Below are 20,902 nucleotides of genomic sequence, written 5' to 3'. Positions count from 1 at the left end.
CTTTAGTGCCTAGAACCACACGGCCACTCCGGCCTGCCATAGCACTATAGTAGATAGTGTCTCACACTATCTAATATTGTAAAAATGATGATCCCAAATTTATTAGTTGGCTATCTCTTAAAAACTGGTGGGACATTAGAAAGTTTTGTTGGAAAATTATGTCTGTTCTGTGACTGCCAACTACCAAACAAATAAAATAAAAATAATTTAATATGCATAATTAAACGAAACTTTATATAATGTGAAACTATGGAATCCTTAAAACATCATCCCAGTCTGTGAAAGTTCCAAGTAATTTTGTGTAAGCATAAAGGTACTAAACATAAAGAATATATAACTCCTTTACGAAAAACAGAGCTCTTGAGACACCTTTGACAGTATTCCTTGCAATCTGGTCCTCTGTCAAGTGTTTTTTTATGTGTTTGGTTGGATGGCATAAGGACAACACATGAGTATCCACAAAAACTCAATTGATGACCCTATACGAGGGTGATCACGTGGATGGATGCTTTTAAAATTCTGAGATTCAACGATGGAAGTTCCTGGAGGGAACTGAGAGATGCCAATCAAAGCTGCACACCGAACTTTATTTAAAATAGTTCCAACCTCCCTCAAATGATGATCTTCCTCCTCTTCCACCCAGTCATCCACTGGCAATCTTTCAGGAAATCCCCACTTCTAACCCAGGCTCAGCTACCTATCCTAGATCCCTCCCTACTGAATCCAACATCACTCTTACAAGACACACAACAATCTGTAACCTGAAAACCAATCCAAACCTTATAATCATTCCTGCAAATAAAAGCTCTAACACAGTGGTCATGAACTGCAGCATCTATGTAGTTCAGAATCTCTTCCTAGTTTGTGATATCTCTGCCTACAAACCACCCCAGAAGTCCAACATGACCTCCAGTAGCTTCCCAAGGTGCCAGGTTCATCCCCAAACCTGACACCTGAATCGATCTTCCTCCTCACATCAGCAATTCCTCGTACTCCCACATGTTGCCTACTCCACAAACCCAACGGCCCAGGTGTCCTTACTGGTCGTCTCACTGTGGCTGGTACATGCTTCCACAAAATAAACCTCAGCCTTTATTGACCAAAACCTCCAAACTAATTTATGTAACACTTACTCCCAAGTCCACTTCATCATCCATCCATCTATCCATACATACATACATACATACACACATAAATACTTGTTCCACAGATCATGGATATGACATTTCGTAATGATGTGGAATGTGTCACTTTACGTAACTTTTCTTTACACATTTTTTTTAATGCATCGATTGAGTAGGAGTTGCCCTTCAGAAATTCTTTTAATTTGTTTTTGAATGTTCATTGGCTATCTGTCAGACTTTTAATGATATTTGGCAAAGAACCACAGATTCTTGTGGCACCACAATTCATCCATTTCTGTACCACAGTCAGATTTAACCCAGAATAGTGAAGATCATACTTTGTTCTAGTGTTGTAGCTATGCACTTCACTGTTATTTTGGAAATGGGATGGGTTATTAACAACAAATTTCATGAGTGAGTATATGTATTGCAAAGGTACTGTGAATATCCCGAGTTCCTTAAATAAAGTCTGCAAGGTGATCTTGGTTGGGCTCCAGCTATTATTCTGATTACATGCTTTTGTGCAATGAATACTTTTTCTCTTAATGATGAATTATCCCAAAATATGATGCCATATGAAAGTAGTGAATAAAAAATATGTACAGTAGGCTAATTTACTGATATGTTTATCACCAAAATTTGCAATAATCCTAATAGTGTTACTAGCTGAACCTAACCGTTTCAGCAGATCATTGATATGTTTCTTCCAATTCAATTTCTCATCAAGGCACACTTCCAGAAATTTTGAATATTCTACCTTAGCAACAGACTTCTGTTCATAGTCTGTATTTATCAATAGTGTAATCCCACTTACTGTTTCTCAGGTGTGATTAATATACTTGTACCATCAGCAAAAAGAACTAGCTCTGCATCTTCCACTGGTCCTTCCCAGCTGTCTTCCTAGAAGTTGAGCTCCAACTCCCAGATTGCTCCATAAATACATCTGTTAATATCAAGTGCACCAACCACTAGTAAATCTACACTGACAGGTGCTACCCATTCCATGTCAAAATGTGTCTGATTTAAAGCCTCACCACCAGAGGATGCCACATTTGCAGTGGCAAGCAGGAGTTGACAAAATGTAATGATGACCTTACCTGATACTTTATTGCAAGAAAATATTCTATTCATCTCATCCATAAACAGATATCCCTTGCCATCTCCTCCTCTGACAAAATTAGCCCGTTTAGCAATCACAGATGAGCAATCTTCTAAACATCCCATGTCACCTTCACCAGGGCTCTGAGCACTTCTCGTAATGCCTTGAGATGAGGGATAGCCAACCCAAAATCTGACCATCATCCAAAGTAGTGTTCTGCTGCCACCCAACGTACAGAATGTCCTTGTTCATCTCTGCTTTGATACTGCTCCTACTCTTGCACCCGAGTCATTTCCTTGTGGCTGACCTAGTTGCAAGACCCATCCCATTTACCCACCCATCGCCCCGTATCACAGCCCAGCCCCAGGAATTTGCTACCCTATGAAAGGCAGCTGCACAGGTGTAAGCAGCCATGTTGTATCTCAGCTAAGGTACAATTACTGGGTAGCATTCTATATCGGTATTGTAAGTAACCCACTATCCACTCTCATGAATGGCCACTGCCAAACTATGGCCAACCACAAACTTGACCATCCAGTTGCCAAATATGCTGCACACCACAACAGAAATGACTTCAACAACTTCTTCACTATGCAAGCAATTCGGATGCACTGGTTTCTCTGAACTATACAGGTGGGAATTGTCTCCCCAGGATCAGGTGGAAATTGTCTCCCCAGGATATCTTGCACTCTCACAATTCCCCCATCATAAATCTCTACTAACATACTTCTCCCTGCCTCACCTCACCTTTTGCCAGATTCTTTGAACTCCTTTCATCTTGCTGTGCAGCTGCTGAGTCGTCTGTCGAAAGGCCAGCTTCACATTACCCCTCCTCACCTTGTGAGTCCTGCACTATCTCCTCTTTGCCTCCAGTTTACAGGCAACCATTCTCAATAATCAAAATTCTGTTTCGCCATGGCTGCATGGATGTCTGTGTGGTTGGGTGTGTGAATGTGTGTACCCTTGTTAGAGACAGAGCAAGAGCTCAAAGGCTAGAGCTAGTGTAAATACTATTTTCTTTCATGTGTTTCTATACACTACACATCAGTCAGCTTCAGGTGACATTCCATTTCCATAGACGATTTTTAAAACACAATATTCTCCCATACATACATGTTGTGCAGGAACGGTAATGAGAAACTTACAGAGATTAGTGCACAAACATAAGTTTAGAGGCAGCGGTCATACTCAGTGAAGCAATTTCATAAGAAAATATTTAGTATTTCGGTCTTCATTTCGTCATTGGCCATTTTGGTGCCGTCACTGTTAATGAGAATTTGGATCTAGAACTTTTTTCCAATCACTGATTTTGTAAAGGATCAAGTTACATTGCACATGTAATATGTTTACAAATTCATGTTTGGTTAGTACAGTGTTTTCCATAAACTGAGGAAAATGTCTGAAAGGCTGCTTTAACTAATAAAAACAAGAAGTAATTAAGAAGTTGAGCATGTTTTATAACACTAGTGTTGCAGAAGATTATAACATGCAATCCAGAAGTACATCTATTGTTTTGTATAGCAGACACAGCATATTGAAAGCACTAGTGCTGAGAAAATGTGAGAAGACTGCTGTGATAGCCAGCTTTGTTGAATAATGCAAGGAGTCGTTTACCTGACAGACAGTGACGGACAGACATGCATAGCAATGGCAAATTGATTAATAGTTTGTCATCCTGTTGCTCATAAGCTGTGGCATGGTGTTCTAACCACATGTTTGCTAAAGAATGGCGAGGCTAGGATGACGTGCCGAAAACCAATATTTGTTGTTACAGATGTGAAGGATCAGGATCATGACCTCATTAAAACTACAATCTGCCATAGTAACAACTAGAGGAGACTTCATAGAATATTATTTACAAAAATGTCATGTAGCATATGTGATTATCAGTCATGTATGTGATTTTTACCACTCACAATACATAAGTCAATGTGCTCACTGAGCCGCATGTTATGTGGGTTTTAAGGGCGAGGGAAAAGAGTCATTCCAACCCCGGGAGTGGAAAGATTTACCTTAAGAGGAAAAAGGGATGGGTATATACACACACACACACACACACACACACACACACACACACACAAGCAGACATTTGTAAAGGCAAAGAGTTCGGGCAGAGATGTCAGTTGAGGCGGAAGTACGGAGCCAAAGAAGTTGTTGAAAGACAGGTGAGGTATGAGTGGCGGCAACTTGAAATTAGTGGAGGTTGAGGCCTGGCGGATATCGAGAAGAGAGTATATACTGAAGGACAAGTTCCCATCTCCGGACTTCTGACAGGTTGGTGTTAGTGGGAAGTATCCAGATAACTCGGACGGTGTAACACAGTGCCAAGATGTGCTGGCCGTGCACCAAGGCATGTTTAGACACAGGGTGATCCTCATTACCAACAAACACTGCCTGCCTGTGCCCATTTATGCGAATGGACAGTTTGTTGCTGGTCATTCCCACATACAAAGCTTCACAGTGTAGGCAGGTCCATTGGTAAATCACGTGGGTGCTTTCACACGTGGCTCTGCCTTTGTTCGTGTACACCTTCCGGGTTACAGGACTGGAGTGGGTGGTGGGAGGGTGCATGGGACAGGTTTTACACCGGGGGCAGTTACAAGGGTAGGAGCCAGAGGGTAGGGGAGGTGGTTTGGGAATTTCATTGGGGTGAACTAAGAAGTTACGAAGGTCAGGTGGACGACGAAAAGACACTCTTGGTGGAGTGGGGAGGATTTCATGAAGGATGGATCTCATTTCAGGGCAGGATTTGAGGAAGTCGTATCCCTGCTGGAGAGCCACATTCAGAGTCTGATCCAGTCCTGGAAAGTATTCTGTCACAAGAGGGGCACTTTTGTGGTTCTTCTGTGGGAGGTTCTGAGTTTGAGGGGATGAGGAAGTGGCTCTTGTTATTTGCTTCTGTACCAGGTCGGGAGGGTAGTTGCGGGATGCGAAAGCTGTTTTCAGGTTGTTGGTGTAATGGGCGAGTGATTAAGGACTGGAGCAGATTCGTTTGCCACGAAGACATAGGCTGTAGGAAAGGGACCGTTTGATGTGGAATGGGTGGCAGCTGTCATAATGGAGGTACTGTTGCTTGTTGGTGGGTTTGATGTGGACGGACGTGTGAAGCTGGCCATTGGACAGATGGAGGTCGACGTCAAGGAAAGTGGCATGGGTTTTGGAGTAGGGCAAGGTGAATCTGATGGAACCAAATGGGTTGAGGTTGGAGAGGAAATACTGGAGTTCTTCTTCACTGTGAGTCCAGATCATGAAGATGTCATCAATAAATCTTTACCAAACTTTGGGTTGGCAGGCCTGGGTAACCAAGAAGGCTTCCTCTAAGCGACCCATGAATAGGTTGGTGTATGAGGGGGCCATCCTGGTACCCATGGCTGTTCCCTTTAATTGTTGGTATGTCTGGCCTTCAAAAGTGAAGAAGTTGTGGGTCAGGATGAAGCTGGCTAAGGTAATGAGGAAAGAGGTTTTAGGTAGGGTAGCAGGTGATCAGCGTGAAAGGAAGTGCTCCATCACAGCGAGGCCCTGGACGTGCGGGATATTTGTGTATAAGGAAGTGGCATCAATGGTAACAAGGATGGTTTCTGGGGGTAACAGATTGGGTAAGGATTCCAGGCGTTCGAGATAGGAAAGATTGAGGACTTTTATTAAGGATAGGAGTTGACGGGTGTGTTCATTGGTTGTGTGGGTTAAGGATTAGGTGGGTGAGGGCAATAGATTGTTCAGTTTGGAGCTGGTATAGGGACTGATGGAAAAAAGGTTTGCAGCAAGAGATGGGAACTTTAAGTGTGAGGCCTTTGAACACACCCGTCAACTCCTATCCTTAATAAAAGTCCTCAATCTTTCCTTTACCAATGGACCTGCCTACACTGTGACGCTTTCTATGTGGGAATGACCAGCAACAAACTATCCATTCGCATGAATGGACACAGGCAGGCAGTGTTTGTTGGTAATGAGGATCACCCTGTGGCTGAACATGGCTTGGTGCACGGCCAGCACATCTTGGCACAGTGTTACACCGTCCGGGTTATCTGGATACTTCCCACCAACACCAACCTATCCGAACTCCGGAGATGGGAACTTGCCCTTCAGTATATCCTCTCTTCTCGATATCCGCCAGGCCTCAACCTCCGCTAATTTCAAGTTGCCGCCGCTCATACCTCACCTGTCTTTCAACAACTTCTTTGGCTCTGTACTTCCACCTCGACTGACATCTCTGCCCGAACTCTTTGCCATTACGAATGTCTGTTTGTGTCTGTGTATGTGTGGATGGATGGATGTGTGTGTGTGTGTGTGTGTGTGTGTGTGTGTGTGTGTGTGTGTGTGTGTGTGCGCACGAGTGTGTGTGTGCGTGCGAGTGTACACCTGTCCTTTTTTTCCCCCCAAGGTAAGTCTTTCCGCTCCCGGGATTGGAATGACTCCTTACCCTCTCCCTTAAAACCCACATCCTTTCGTCTTTCCATCTTTCCCTCTCCTTCCCTCTTTCCTGAAGGAGCAACCGTCGGTTGCGAAAGCTAGAAATTCTGTGTGTGAAAGATGATGTAACTTACCAAACAAAAGTGCTGGCAGGTCGATAGACACACAAACATATACACGAAATTCAAGCTTTCGCAACCAACGGTTGCTTCTCCAGGAAAGAGGGAAGGAGAGGGAAAGACGAAAGGATGTGGGTTTTAAGGGAGAGGGTAAGGATTCATTCCAATCCCGGGAGCGGAAAGACTTACCTTAAGGGGAAAAAAGGACAGGTATACACTTGCGCGCGCACGCACGCACGCACACGCACGCGCACGCACGCACGCACACGCACGCACGCACACGCACACGCACACATCCACATCCATCCGCACATACACAGACACAAGCAGACATTTGGCAAGTCACATCATCTTTGTTTACACACTGAAAGCAGCTGGGAGCATGCACATGTGTATCTGGTGAGTTGTTACCTTCATTCCTATATTTTGTGTATATATTTATTTTTGAAATTGCACAAAAGTTATTAATAACTGTCAGTAATGACAGTTTAATATTATCTAGCCTCATGTTTAATAAAACAAATTTTGTAATATGAATTCTAAAAGCCACACTTGACACACTGCATGATGCTGTTACATGAACTAAAAAGGAACAACTGGAGCTCAGCTCAGTATTTTTTCCACATAAACATGAAACACCATGGGCAGTACTCTAGCACTTCATCAGTCGTAGACTCATAATTAAACTCATTATGCCATTCAAATTTGTTACTAAATGGTTAGTGCACACAGCAAACCAAGATAATTACAGGAAAGCAGTAATTTCATATATTTTTTAATGTATCTTACCTAATAGAAACATCATATAGATTTTTCTTAAAAAGTAATGCAAGTTTTGACTGAAGGTCTTTCTCCATGAGCTGATACAGCTTGTTGTTGGCTCCTAAAATGTAGAAGGAGCCCCACTCAGCCAGCACTGTTTGTATTTCTTTTATGGGCGCAGTGAACACAATAAACTTATTTTGTATGTCCAATATTGTCACCACTTGTTTTTGTGAGGCTTCTGTTTCACTGAAAAATACAAAGGAAAACAAATTTTACAGTCCTAAATGACATCAATACCTCTTTGTATATTTTTGTACATTAAGAGCAACAGTCAGTGTTTTAGTGCAATGTCTAACACAGTGTAGGAGCTGCTTGCAATTTCTAATTGACAGCAGTAACGCAATAAAATCATAGTTCAAATTTGATTCTCACTAATCACAACAATATTATGGATATAGTATGGCTGCCATCCCTTTCTAGCCACCATACTCTCTACCCTCCTTATTCCTTTCAATCACTCAAACCCTCATCCCACTCAGGCTGAGACAATACAGCCAAGCATACATGCATGTTTTGTAGACTGTTAGTTTCAAAAAAAGGTAGTGTCCAGAAACTTAACAACGATTTCGATATTGTTTATGTCTCTGTCTACTACCCAGCTGCATGTGAGTGGTTTGGCTCCTTCCAGTGTTTGTGTTTAACACATAACTTTCCAGAACATATTAATCCGGAACTTTGAACTTCTACATTATCTCAGATTCTTTTATTTATTATTAATAGCAATGCAACTGAAATGAACCAATAAGCTCATGCAGAAAGAAGAGATTGTATATATCATCTGCAGGGGAACTACAGAATCTTAAGGTACGTTTGATGTTTATCAGTGCAACAGAATATATGGCTTATTACTCTAATTACATATATTGATACCTCATTTTCTCAAACTGTAAAACTGAGCTGCAAAAAATGTATGGGGAAACTGAATTCAGACAAAAGGAAGATACTAGCACAGAATTTGAAGTATCACATCAGAAGCTCATGAACATATAAAGAGGAAGTTACAACTGGTGAAGTTCTAAAATTCCAGTGCTTGGAGACATGGGAGGGTTAGGAATATTCTCAAATTCTTCCTGGAAATGGTATAACTTCAAAAATATGGTTTATAATGTACAGGGTGTAACAAAACGAATCATCCGATTTGGCATGTTTATATTTCTGAAACTAATAAACATATATAATGAATTTTTTTTTATGAATGGAAACTCAAAAAGTTTTTTTTTTTTTTTCCATTCCTTTTCATAGATGTTCAATAGGCCCCCTTGAGACGCATGGTGTACGTCAGTGCGGTATTAAAATTGTTCCCCCACTGCAGTGAGCATGTCTAGAGTTACAGTGTTCACAGCTGCTGTTATGCAATGTCTCCGTTCATTCACTGTTCCTGGTAATGGAGACACATAAACAGAGTCTTTTATAAACTCCTACAATAAATAATCACACACGGTCCAGTCCGGTGACCTTGGAGGCCAGTAATCTAAGGTTGAATCATTGTGACTGATCCATCATTCAGTAATCCTTTGATTAAAAACTTCCCCCACTTCCAGATGCCAGTGTGACGGTGCCCCATGCTGTTGGTAAATGGAGTCATTGGAATCAGTCTCTTACTGTGGGAAAAGGAAGTTCTGAAGCATTTTGAGATATGTGCTTTCTGTTACAGTGTTTTTGGCATAGAAAAATGGACCATACACCTTTTCCCGTCAAACTTCACAAAACACATTATATTTTGGAGAGTCCCTCTCACGTTGTACAACTTCACGTGGTTGTTCCATACCTCATATTCTCATGTTATGATGGTTCACTTTTCCATTTAAATGGAATGTTGCCTCATCACTAAACTCTAATGGTGGAAGAAAACTGTCATACTTCATCTTGGGAAGACCGAAATTACAAAACTTCACATGTTGGTGTTTGTCACCTTCACGAAGAGCTTGCAGTAGTTGGATTTTGTATACTTTCAGATGTATAACGGTTCACCGAAAAGTAATGGCTCCACCTTTGTAACTCTTTAACAGTTGGCAGCATTGGTGCGTGGCAGGTACTGGCTTGTTCCATAGCCTCTTTTCTACAGCTCTAGTTGGCGGGAAGCCTTAGCAATGAATGGTTGTGTTGTTACAGTGTAAAGTGTGTAACCCTGCACAGACGGTCAACTGATGTGATTTAAGTAACGTGCAGTCATTGAATTCTTGACAGCAGAAGGTGTCACCCCAAAGGAGATTCATCAAAGAATGAAAGCAGTCTATGGTGATTGTGTTGATGTGAGTACTGTGCATCATTGGGTGACTAAGTTTAAAGATGTTGGGGTGAGAACATCTGTTCTGCATGACAAACAAAGAAATGGACATCCTGTGACAGCAACCACCGAGGTTCACATGCAAAATATTGACAGACTGATTCATGACGATCGTTGTATCACACAGAGAGAGAGATTGCAAGCACAATTGACATTTCACAGGAATGTGTGGGTCACATTATTGCTTTGCTTGGTTATCAGACAATCTGTGCACAATGGGTACCCCGGATGCTGACTCCTGAAATGAAAGCACACAGACTTGATATTTGCCAGGAACTCTCACGTTACGAGAGTGAAGGTGGCGCCTTTCTCTATTCAGTTGTGACAGGAGACAAAAAGGGGGTATACCATTATGTCCCAAAGACATTGAGAGTACTGCGAGACTGTGGTTGCAGAAACAGTGTGTCGACTTTTTCTGTGACGGCTTCAGAAAACTTGTTCATTGTTGGCAGAAATGTAACCAATCGCCTGATGATTATGTGAAAAAGAGAATATTGGTAATCAAAGATCACATTCTACGGATTATTTCCGTGTTTGATTTATCAAAATATTCCCATCCAAACCCCAGTTAACAAAGTGGAGGCATTCCTTTTCATACAACCCTCATAAATATCGACACATGAGACGCCCCACTGGGGCCATGCTGAGCTTTCAAGCTGCACGACAAATGGATTTCTGAGTACTACTTGTAAAACTATGGTGGACACAGTCAACGTCTGTGTCAGACACTAGGGGACAGCCTGGCAATTTGCCTTTAAACAAACAACTTGTTTCTCAGAATGTTCATGCCATCATCTAATGCTCTGTGCTGTAGGAGTATTCACACCATACCTGGTACGAAAATCACACTAAATAGCTGTTGCTGAGCTGCACTGCATAAAATTTAGAGTACAAAATGCCTTTCTGTTGTCCTGATGCCATTTTTACCAACAGTATGTTTTTCATGCACATATTTCAAAAAACTTAGTAGTTATGATTTTCTTTCAATCAGATGATTCTTTTTGATACACCCTGTATATTGAGCCCTCCAACAAAATTACAAATTCTTTTAAGTTATGTGAAAGATAATTTAGAGCTCCAAAAGTTGGGTGTGTGCCGCATACTGTGCGAAAGTAGCATGTTTTGTTGAACAGATGACAAGAACTATGGAACAAAGATTTAAAGAACACATGTATTGTAAAATTATTGTCCCTCTCATGGTGACAACTGTAAAGTATCCCGCGCTGTTACAGAACAACTGTAAAGCTCCTTTTGCATTATTTTAATTATTTTTATGGCTGTCAGATTCAAGTATGGAGCCTTACACAGAGAACATGCTTTGTTACTAAGTAAACTGTGTGTCTAATACAAACACACACCACTTATACTGCTCAAATGCTAAAGTTTCTCAATTGAAATATGGAAAATGTCTCTCTGAAATAATAACAACTGAAATCAATATCACATCTTTTTACTGTCCATTCAGTAAGCATTACACCCCCTAACAATGTCTAGCCTCTTCCACTCTTGTATCACCAGTTAAACTCAATTCACATTTGTACTGAAAAGAAACCATTGTCATACTGTGCTTCCATGTTAATTTAACAGGTAATCATTTGAATATTTTGTACTAGTAGTTCCACTACAGAAGTTACTGATTAAGAAACATTATGCTGCTCTGTTCTCAACTTTCATAAATAGTTCCGTGCACCTTTTCATGAATAAACCAAATCACTAATATACTTTTAGCTTCCAAAATTCCACAAGCCAGCATTGAGTAAGGAGTACATCATCACAACATTGATTATAGCAGCACTCCTTACAGTGTTACACGCAAATCAAGCTCATTAAATCAGCAAACACTGAACAATGCTTCACTTAGTCGCATGAAAAGGCATACAAGGAAACCAGAACAGTGATAGAAGTTCTGGCTTGTGGAAAGTGTGGGATGAACCACTCAGTTTGCTTAAATCACATCAGAACACATTTCAATGTTCTGTCTCCCCCCCCCCCCCCCCACACACACACAGATAAGTTATATTAAAACATCTTTTTGGCAATGTGTATTGTCTTAAGGTGATCCCCTAACTCGAATTTTTTATTCTTTTGTTACAGCCTTTATGTCAGTTATAATTTCTATCAATTGGTTTACTGTTTAAGAAACAATGAAGCAATCACTAGGGTAATATGTTGCATGCATGCTTCACAGATTGGTTGGAATCTAGATAGTGAGCAACAAAAGTTGTGCACGAGGTCTGATGGAGACAACTAAGGAAGTTGTTGAAATATTGTGTAAAGATTAAAATGACCTCAGCTGCAAATACAAAAGCTTGTATAAAATATGTTTTACTGTTTCAATGAAAGCTAACAGATATATAATAATTTGTGAGAGCTCAAAATGATGGGTGAAAAATGTCTGTCAGTCCACATGTAATTTATAATGCCAACGCTAGTCAAGTTGAAATGCTTCGTCATTTTGTCTTTTGGTAAGTCATAGCTGTTGTGGGATCTGGAGGCGGTAGAATATGCTGCGCACGGACACTTATACACTTGAACTCTTGATTGCTCAATGACATGATTACTTGCCTTGACTTTTGCTTGGATTCTTGGTTTGGTGCTCCATTCCTGTGTGGCAAGAAGGTCATGCCATTCTGTTACTACGAAAATTTCACGAGTTGTGTGTTTGTGACCCTTTAACATTTTGCTGGAGTTGAATATCTGGGATATTGCGGTACTTGTAAAATAAGCCAGTACTCCAACATTTTGGTAAACTTCAATTTACATATGTGAAGAGCAGAAATTAGGTGTATTTAGTTACAAGGACTTTGAGTTTTGATTGAACTTTGCCATTTTTCAGGAAACGTTAGACAACAGGAAAAAAGGAAGAACTTTTAAACAGGTAAAAAGCAGTCACTTCGCTTACCATGTGTCTACAGATGGAGCAAGGATAAATGTAACATATGCCACAATAATGAGGAATATTGCTTCCCATTTGCTTCACAATGATTTGCAGAATGCAGATAACAATAGTGATAAATGCATGTTATTAATGAAGTGCATTTAATAGTAATGTCTGCATTTTACAAATCATAGTGAAGCACTGGGGAAGTTATTTTAGTCTTTATTGTGCTATATGTTAAGTGTAAAAGGTTGCAAAACCATACTTGACCTCTTCGCAACAAATAATCCTGAGCAAATAGGGAGCATCATGATGGATACAGAGATTAGTGACCACAAGGTCTTTGTAATGAGACTGACCACCACAACATACAAATCTACCAAAAGTAAATGCAGAATATATCTATTTAAGAGAGCACACAAAAAATCTGCTTGATGCCTTCCTAAGAAACAGTCCCCACTCCTTCCCAACAGACAATGTAAGTGTAGAGCAGATATGACCTGAATTCAACGAAATAGTGTCTGTGCCTATTGAGAGACCTAAAATAACAAACTCCACCCGAACAGGCCATGAAGGCCCAACGGTAGTGACTGGCTGCCATGTCGTCCTCAGCCTACAGGCGTCACTGAACGCGGATATGGAGAACTGTGTGTTCAGCACACCACTCTCTTGGCCGTGTGTCAGTTTACAAAACCAGAGCCACTACTTCTCAATCAAGTAGCTCCTCAGTTTGCCTCAAAGGGCTGTGTGCACTCCCCTTGCCAATATGCTTGGCAGATGGTCACCCAACCTAGTGCTTGCCAAGCCTCATAGCACTAAACTTAGGAGATCTGATGGAAACCTGTGTTACCACGGCGGCAAGGCTGTTGGAGGTGACAGACTTAGGCTGAATAAATTAATAAAAGATGGTACTGATCCCCCATGGTAAATAAAACAAGTCAGAACACTGTTGCAGAAGCAATGAAAAAAAGCATGCCAAATTTAAAAGAACACAAAATCTCCAAGATTAGCGAAGTTTTACTGAAACTGAAACCTTAGCATGGGTTCAATAAAAGATGCTTTTAATAGCTTCCACTATGAAACTCTGTCTTGAAATCTGACAGAAAATCCAAAGAGATTCTCATCACATGTAAAGTACATCAGCAACAAGATACAATCAGTACCTTCACTGCGCGATACCAACATTAATATTACCGATTACAGCACCTTTAAAACAGAGTTGGTAAACATACTTTTCCAAAATTTCTTCACCAAAGATGATGAAGTAAATATTCCAAAATTTGAATCAAGAACAACTGCCACAATGAGTGACTTAAAATTAGTTATATTTGGTGTAGTGAAGCAGCTTAAAACATTCACTAAAGGCAAGTGTTCTGGTTCAGATAACATCACCCGAACAGGCCATGAAGGCCCAACGGTAGTGACTGGCTGCCATGTCATCCTGATGCTGATACAATAACACCACACATGGCATTGAAATTTTTTCTGATATGATTCAAGCAAACTGAGTGGTGGATCCAACACATTCCATAAGCGAAACCTTCTGTCCCTGTTAATTAATAATTTGTAAATAAGGTTACCATATGCACTTTTTTTTTTTTAACTTCACACTACACAAAACCGTGGCAACTCTTAGTAGGTACCCACAATCACAGACTTACTTTGGAGATACTGTTGATACCGCAGTTATTGTTTTGGTTTCTTTGGCAACAATGACCAGGTAGCTTCTGAACCACTGCAGCATAATCTTCTCACCCTCAACAGCATAGCATGGTCCACGCCCATCAGGTGTATAACAATAAACAGCCTGACAGCATACAACAAGGCACAAAATGTACAAAGCTTCTGAATTAAATAATACCTGCATTGGCAATTATAAATTATCTAAAATATGCCTTACATCATTTCTGCCAATCATGAAATGGCTGTCCTGCGAGGCATCAGCAAATACAGAACATTTTTTGCTACATCCCATGCTATCTAGCAGGACCTAGAAAAAGAAAAGTTAAAAATATAAAATTATATCTTAAATTCCCTGTACAGAAACTGATGGCATTTCCAGTCTCTCAAATATCAAGATTAACAGTCCCCTCATAACAGTACCTTCACCCTATACGTACACAAAGCAAGTGTTGGTTACTGAAGAAGGGGCCTTATATTGCAAAACAAGAACAACTGTTAACATCAAAATACGATTCTATACTGATAACTATTTTCAAAGATATAATTGTTTTTGCAATATGAGTGAAGATGCAAGTTTGAAAACTCAGCTACAATATTCAGCTTCTTGTTAACATATTAAATAGTTATTTAATACTTCAGTTTCTTTATTTATGCCCTTGTATATACAGTTACATTACAGTATGTTTGTTACATTGTTTGCTCCTAAGGCTCATACTGAAGAGATCATCATGGGTGTGGTGCATGTAACTGAACATGATATGGAGTACAATTTTCATATAAAAACTGATATACATAGATTTAACTTGATGGCTAAGTGAGTAAGAGTCACAGTAAAATCGAAAGATCTGGGGTTGAATCCCCAGTCAGCCCAAGACTTTTTTTTTTTTTTTTTTGCCACTTATTGCTTTTTTTCATCTCTCCCAATGATTTCAATGATTCGTTAATGTGAAAAAGACCAAGCTGCAATGTGGTTTGGAGTTCACATTGAAACTATTGGACCCCTTATAACCCATGACAGTACTTAATTTTAAAGGGAGCCAATGACATACCATCTTCAATAGGATCGCACCTACTATCCATTTCATAATTATTGACTATGCGCTCATATTCTGGATACATCGCTTGACAAATATTGATGTGTTGCACTTTGTAAGAACAGTGGAAATGTCTACTTTTATTCTGTGTATGAATATTACACTTAAGTTGAAATGAGAATGACATACATTATAACATTTAAGAGAAAGTGTGCTTATTTGAGTACTGTTTGGTGAATGTCAGCTTTGAGCAGTCATAGAAGTCAGAACATAATTAGGAGAAATTTTTCTTTTCTTTTGTTCAGTTTAAAGATAAAACCTTGTACTATTTGCTGACAGACTTTTGTTACTTTCTGGTTAGTCGTTTCATCACTATATGTCAAATGCAAGACTGAGACTGAGCTTACCATTGTAGCAACTGAGGCAGAAAAGAATTTTAGTTGGTTACGTTGTATGTCATTAATAATGAATAGTCCCCATGTTTATCACTCAAGAGCTTGTAAAGCAACTGCGTTAGCAGCTGCAATATATGTGAGGCTGAGGAGAAGCAATGTTGTCATACCTGTGCATTGAAATTGTTGTAATGTGCAATAAGCACCTATTCACCAGTGAAAATTGGCAGCTTCATACTAGCATTCCAATACAGCATTGGCACATTCAGTTGCTGTTACAAATAGACTGCAATAACATAGCAATTTGTAAGTGAACATTCAATATACTGGAAGCTCTGAATAAACTAACCATGAAATGTATTGTACATTTTACAATAAATGAAAAATCATGTAGCTTGAATAAATTTTGCCAGAATGATGAATGAAATAAAACCTACCTGAATCATTTTCACTGCAGGTTGAGGACTCACTGTTGCTACTGCAGTCATCTACTTGGACTAGCAATGGTTCTAATGCTGTGTCAAGACAGTGAGTTCTTTGTGCATAGCTATTTTCAAGTTTCACTGAATTCCTCGAGATACTTTGGGGAACACTTTCCAGAGTGGTTCGACACAACTGCAAAGTATCGTGTATCTTAAAATTCTTGTTCTCCTTTGCTACCTTTTTCTTGACAAATGCCCAAATAAATTCAATCTATCTAATTCACAGTACACTGCAGTAAACAACAGATGTTTAATTTTAACTGAAACATAAGGTATGTGAGAAAAGTAATGGGTCTGATAACACTGCAAGCACTCCGGTAATGTTGAGTTGTTCTACTTGTGTGGACTGGAGTGTTCATCCCTTCCTGATGCTCAGTCCAAGTTTTAGCACCATGTAGCCATCACATAATTTTTGAGGGCACTATCAGTGAAGCTGTGTTTTTGTTGTGTGTTGCGAAAATGGAACAGCGGAATTTAGAGCAATGTTATGCCATCAAGTTTTGTGCAAAACTTTGGGAATCTGTGAGTGTGACCACTGAAAAAGTTGAAATATGCCTATGGCAAACATTTCTGATCAATCGCACAAGCTTTATGCTGGCACAAATCATTTTCGGAAGGCTGAGAACACTTTGAGGGTGAACCTTCAGCTTCAAAAACCATCAAAAACATCAAACGTGTCCATACTCTTGTGAGATCGGACAGAAATTTAACAATAAGGATGATGGGTGATCCATTAAACAGTTTCACCGTACATCAAATTTTGACCAAAGTTTTGCACATGTGAAAGGTTTGTACTACAATAGTGCCGAAAAGCTTCACAACTGAGAAGAAGGACAATCGAAGAAATGTGTGCATTGATCTTCTCGACAGGGTGGCCAATGATCATCAATGGAGCATTTGTGTGACCACAGTGATGAATTCTGGATTTTTCGTATGATCCTGAGACAAAGTAGCAAACTGAGGAGTGGCACATTGAGTCACCTCCACAATCAAAAAATGCTCAAATGTGCAAATCAAGGATCAAAACAATGCTGATTTGCTGTTTTGACAATAGGGGTATTGTGCAAAAAGAATTTGTTCCTCCAGAGCAAACTGTCTATCAAGCTTTTTACAAAGATGTGCTTGAAAGGCTCAGGAAAAGGGTGAATCAAGTGAGACAGGTCACTGCAGACAATTGGATGCTGCACCATGACAATGCCCCAGTGAGTTCCGTTGCAAGATTTTTTACCTCAAAAGGCATTCCTGTTGTTTCACAGACCCTCTATTCACCTGATCTTTTCTTTTCCTGAAATTGAAAAATGTTTTAAAAGACATCCTTTTGAGACTCTGGAGAACATTCAGATGTTAAAGGCCCTACAAACTGAAGCCTTTCATTGCCTCTACCAAGACTGGGAATGACTCTGCCGGTGTACAGCTGCAAAAGGGAACTACTTTGAAGGGGACAATATTATTATCTGAAAATAAATAAGTAAATAAAAACCTAATTACATAAAAAATCAGTCTCATTACTTTTCTCACAAATGTCGTACATTTCTAAAAGGTATTCTTGTGACCTGAAGTGCAGTCGCATGGGCTCCAATGGGCTTACTTTAGTAAATTCTGCCTATGATGTGGAGTTCGATGGAAGCTCTACATTATTGCATTACATCCATTCAATAATAGAATCCTTCCTCAATTTTATAAATGGATTTCCTAGTACTGGATTTATCACTGAGTGATACTGAGGCCAATCTGTTTGGTAATTTTCTGAGAACACTCCTACACCGCTCTTTGTAGGGTCAGGCATTCATCTCAGAATGATAAATTGCACCTCCTTGTTGCCCAGTAAAACATTAGAGAACATTTTACTTAAATTCATTTTTGTTCCCAATGTGACACCTTATAATCCGTTTTTCATGAACCGGACGTTGTTTGAATTCCTCCTTTCAATCCATTCCACTCTCAAATACTTTGTCTGTAATAATTGTATACATTTTCTGATGCTTAAGGCAATTTTTGCTCCTGCCATTTTATGGAATTTCTGGAAGGATTGGCGCTACTGTTCTCATCAGTGTAATAATGAGTCTGTTCAGTGTCTGGCTCATTTCTTATTCCTGCTACTTGGTTATTTTCCATCAGCACAGAGTTTTTGTTCCACTTTCTGTTTCTGGAGCCCAATTTATGAATAGAACACCAAGGGGTCATTTCACTGACATCAAGAAAGTCTTCCACTTCAGTCTAACTTTTGCAATATGACAGCTACTTTTGGAAACTACTTTTTCCACACAGAAGTCCAGGATTTTTCCTCTTATGGTTCCCTGTGCAAACTCATCCAATGAAAACTTCTGTCACCTACCAGTACACTTCTTCAGTTAGCCAAGACATAAAGTTATACTCTCTCGAAATTTGCTTGACTTTAACTAACACTGACATATTCAGAAGTTCTCTTTACCATCCGTGATAGGAACTGATCATGCCCTGTTCCATTTTGGACCCAAAGAAAGTACATGCACTGAAAGCCGCTGATCACCATGAACTTTCGACAACTCCATAAATGGGGCGTGGTTTCACACACGCACAAGGCAACTTATTACATCACAAAGACTGTCTTGTATGAGTAAAAAACCTAGATAGGGTGCACAATTGTTTCCTATCTGACAGGAAGCCATGAAGTAAAGACTGCAATGATGAATAATGAAATGGAAATACTGTTCAGATATCCGGAAACATAGCATGTGCAAGCACAGGGAGCATAATGATACAAAATCAAATAAATTAAACTCACGATATTAGTGCTTTACGTAGAGTTACGTGCATAAAAGCATAACTGCTGTGAAAGGCAACAACACAGCTTGAATCTACACTTTTCGTTTGTTAACTCATTACAACTAGGTGAACTGCAGCAACCCACATCCACCATTATTAGGACAAAATGATCAATCGGAGAGCAACAAAAATTCACCTGTAAGTAGAAAATGGTTGTACCTTTAAATTGTACAAAGGGAATTATTCTCCTAATTATAAACTGGCTTCTATGACTCCTCAAAGTTGACACTCATCAAAAAATTCTGAAAAGAGCATGCTTTTTCTTAAATATTACTGTGTATGTAGCCCCCTTTCCAACTAAAATGTAATATTCATACACCAAATAGAAGTAGACATTACCACAATTCTGGGAAGGCGCAACATCCATGTTTGTCATGCGATATAATCAGCATATAAATCAGGGTCAATCATTATGAAATGGATAATAGTAAAATGCTTTTATCAAGTCATAACTGACAAGATGGTCAATGAAGAAAATAAAAAACAAATTACACTTTTCTGTTTATGGATTTATAAAATACTGTTTATAAACAGATAAATATGTAGGCTGCATACCTACATTACTGTTACAAATTTACGTAAATTACTAATATTAAGAAATTATTTGCCAGAGGAAAAGAATAAATCCAAATTCCTGTTAATTGTAAATTAATACTATCTGAATTCCTTGTGACTGATATATTATTGAAAATGTGTGTTCCCAAATAATTGATATCTTTCTGGATCAAAGCAAGTGCATTTCAGGATTTACATATTTTTTTCCTATTGCTGATTTAGTGAACTGATCTGTTCCTGAAAGAAAAAATGGTATATTGTCTACACACATCTGCATTTATGAATGAATAAACTGAGGATGTTGTTTACATAACACAATATTTTGACAGCATGTTTACATAACACAATATTTTGACAGCATACCTTGCTGTCAACTTCAGGAGAATCTGCAGAATGAATGTCTTTGCTACATCATTCCTTCTATGTACTCTTATCAGTGGAATGGTGGGGGAATACGATCGCCAAACAATGGGTGCAGTTTCGAAGATGCCAATCTCCAGAAGCGGTTTCCACGTAGCCTGTTTGGCCAGCCCGTCGGCAGGTTCGTTGCCTGGGATTCCGACGTGTCTTGGGGTCCACACAAACGCCACTGAATGATAGGACCATTCCAGGGTATAGATGGACTCCTGAATGGATGTTATCAAAGGATGGCGAGGGTAGCACTGGTTGATAGCTTGTAGGCTGTTTGAGGAGTCAGTACACAGGAGAAATGACTTACCAGGGCATGAGCGGATGAGCTCAAGAGCACGACATATGGCTGCCAGCTATACAGTGAAAGCACTGCAGCCATCTGGCAAGGAGTGCTCTTCAATATGTCCTCCATGAACATATGCAAAGCCTGCATGACCATCAGCCATCAAGGTGTCGGTGTAAACCACTTCATGGCCCCCAGTATATGTCAAGAAGTAATAGCAGAGAACCGCAAGGTTAACAGAGTCCTTAGCGCCATGTGAAAGGTCCAGAAGAATCCGCAGCCTAGGTGTACACCATGGAGGTGTATGTGAATGGACCTCGAGGAGAGGTGGTAACGGGAAGGACTCCAGTTAAGACAGAAGGGACCGTAGGCGAACTGCAATCGTAAGCTCAGACCTGGGCCACCAATGTGGGAGATGAACCGTCCTGGTTGGGTAAACGAGACGGTGATTCAGATGCGCAGGAGAACTACAAATGTCTGCAACATAACTGGCGAGCAGCTGAGCATGCCTAACT

The 20,902-nt window shown here is 39.9% G+C and overlaps 1 protein-coding gene across 1 annotated transcript in view; it reads right to left on the bottom strand.

The window, feature by feature from the left end:
• The window catches only part of LOC126334865 (vacuolar protein sorting-associated protein 11 homolog), a 167,169-nt gene that overhangs the window by 82,631 nt on the left and 63,636 nt on the right, over nucleotides 1-20,902 (bottom strand). The window contains exons 6-8 of the mRNA XM_049997549.1: nucleotides 14,643-14,732; nucleotides 14,404-14,549; nucleotides 7,542-7,763 (exon numbers count right to left, since the gene is read on the bottom strand). Of these exons, the coding sequence (XP_049853506.1) occupies nucleotides 7,542-7,763; nucleotides 14,404-14,549; nucleotides 14,643-14,732 (458 nt within the window). The remainder of the gene's footprint in view (nucleotides 1-7,541; nucleotides 7,764-14,403; nucleotides 14,550-14,642; nucleotides 14,733-20,902) is intronic.

This window comes from Schistocerca gregaria, chromosome 2, assembly GCF_023897955.1.
Source record: "Schistocerca gregaria isolate iqSchGreg1 chromosome 2, iqSchGreg1.2, whole genome shotgun sequence".
Taxonomy (NCBI): domain Eukaryota; kingdom Metazoa; phylum Arthropoda; class Insecta; order Orthoptera; family Acrididae; genus Schistocerca; species Schistocerca gregaria.
The sequence above is the reverse complement of the archived record's forward strand: the minus strand, read 5'-3'. Positions and strand labels throughout refer to the sequence as shown.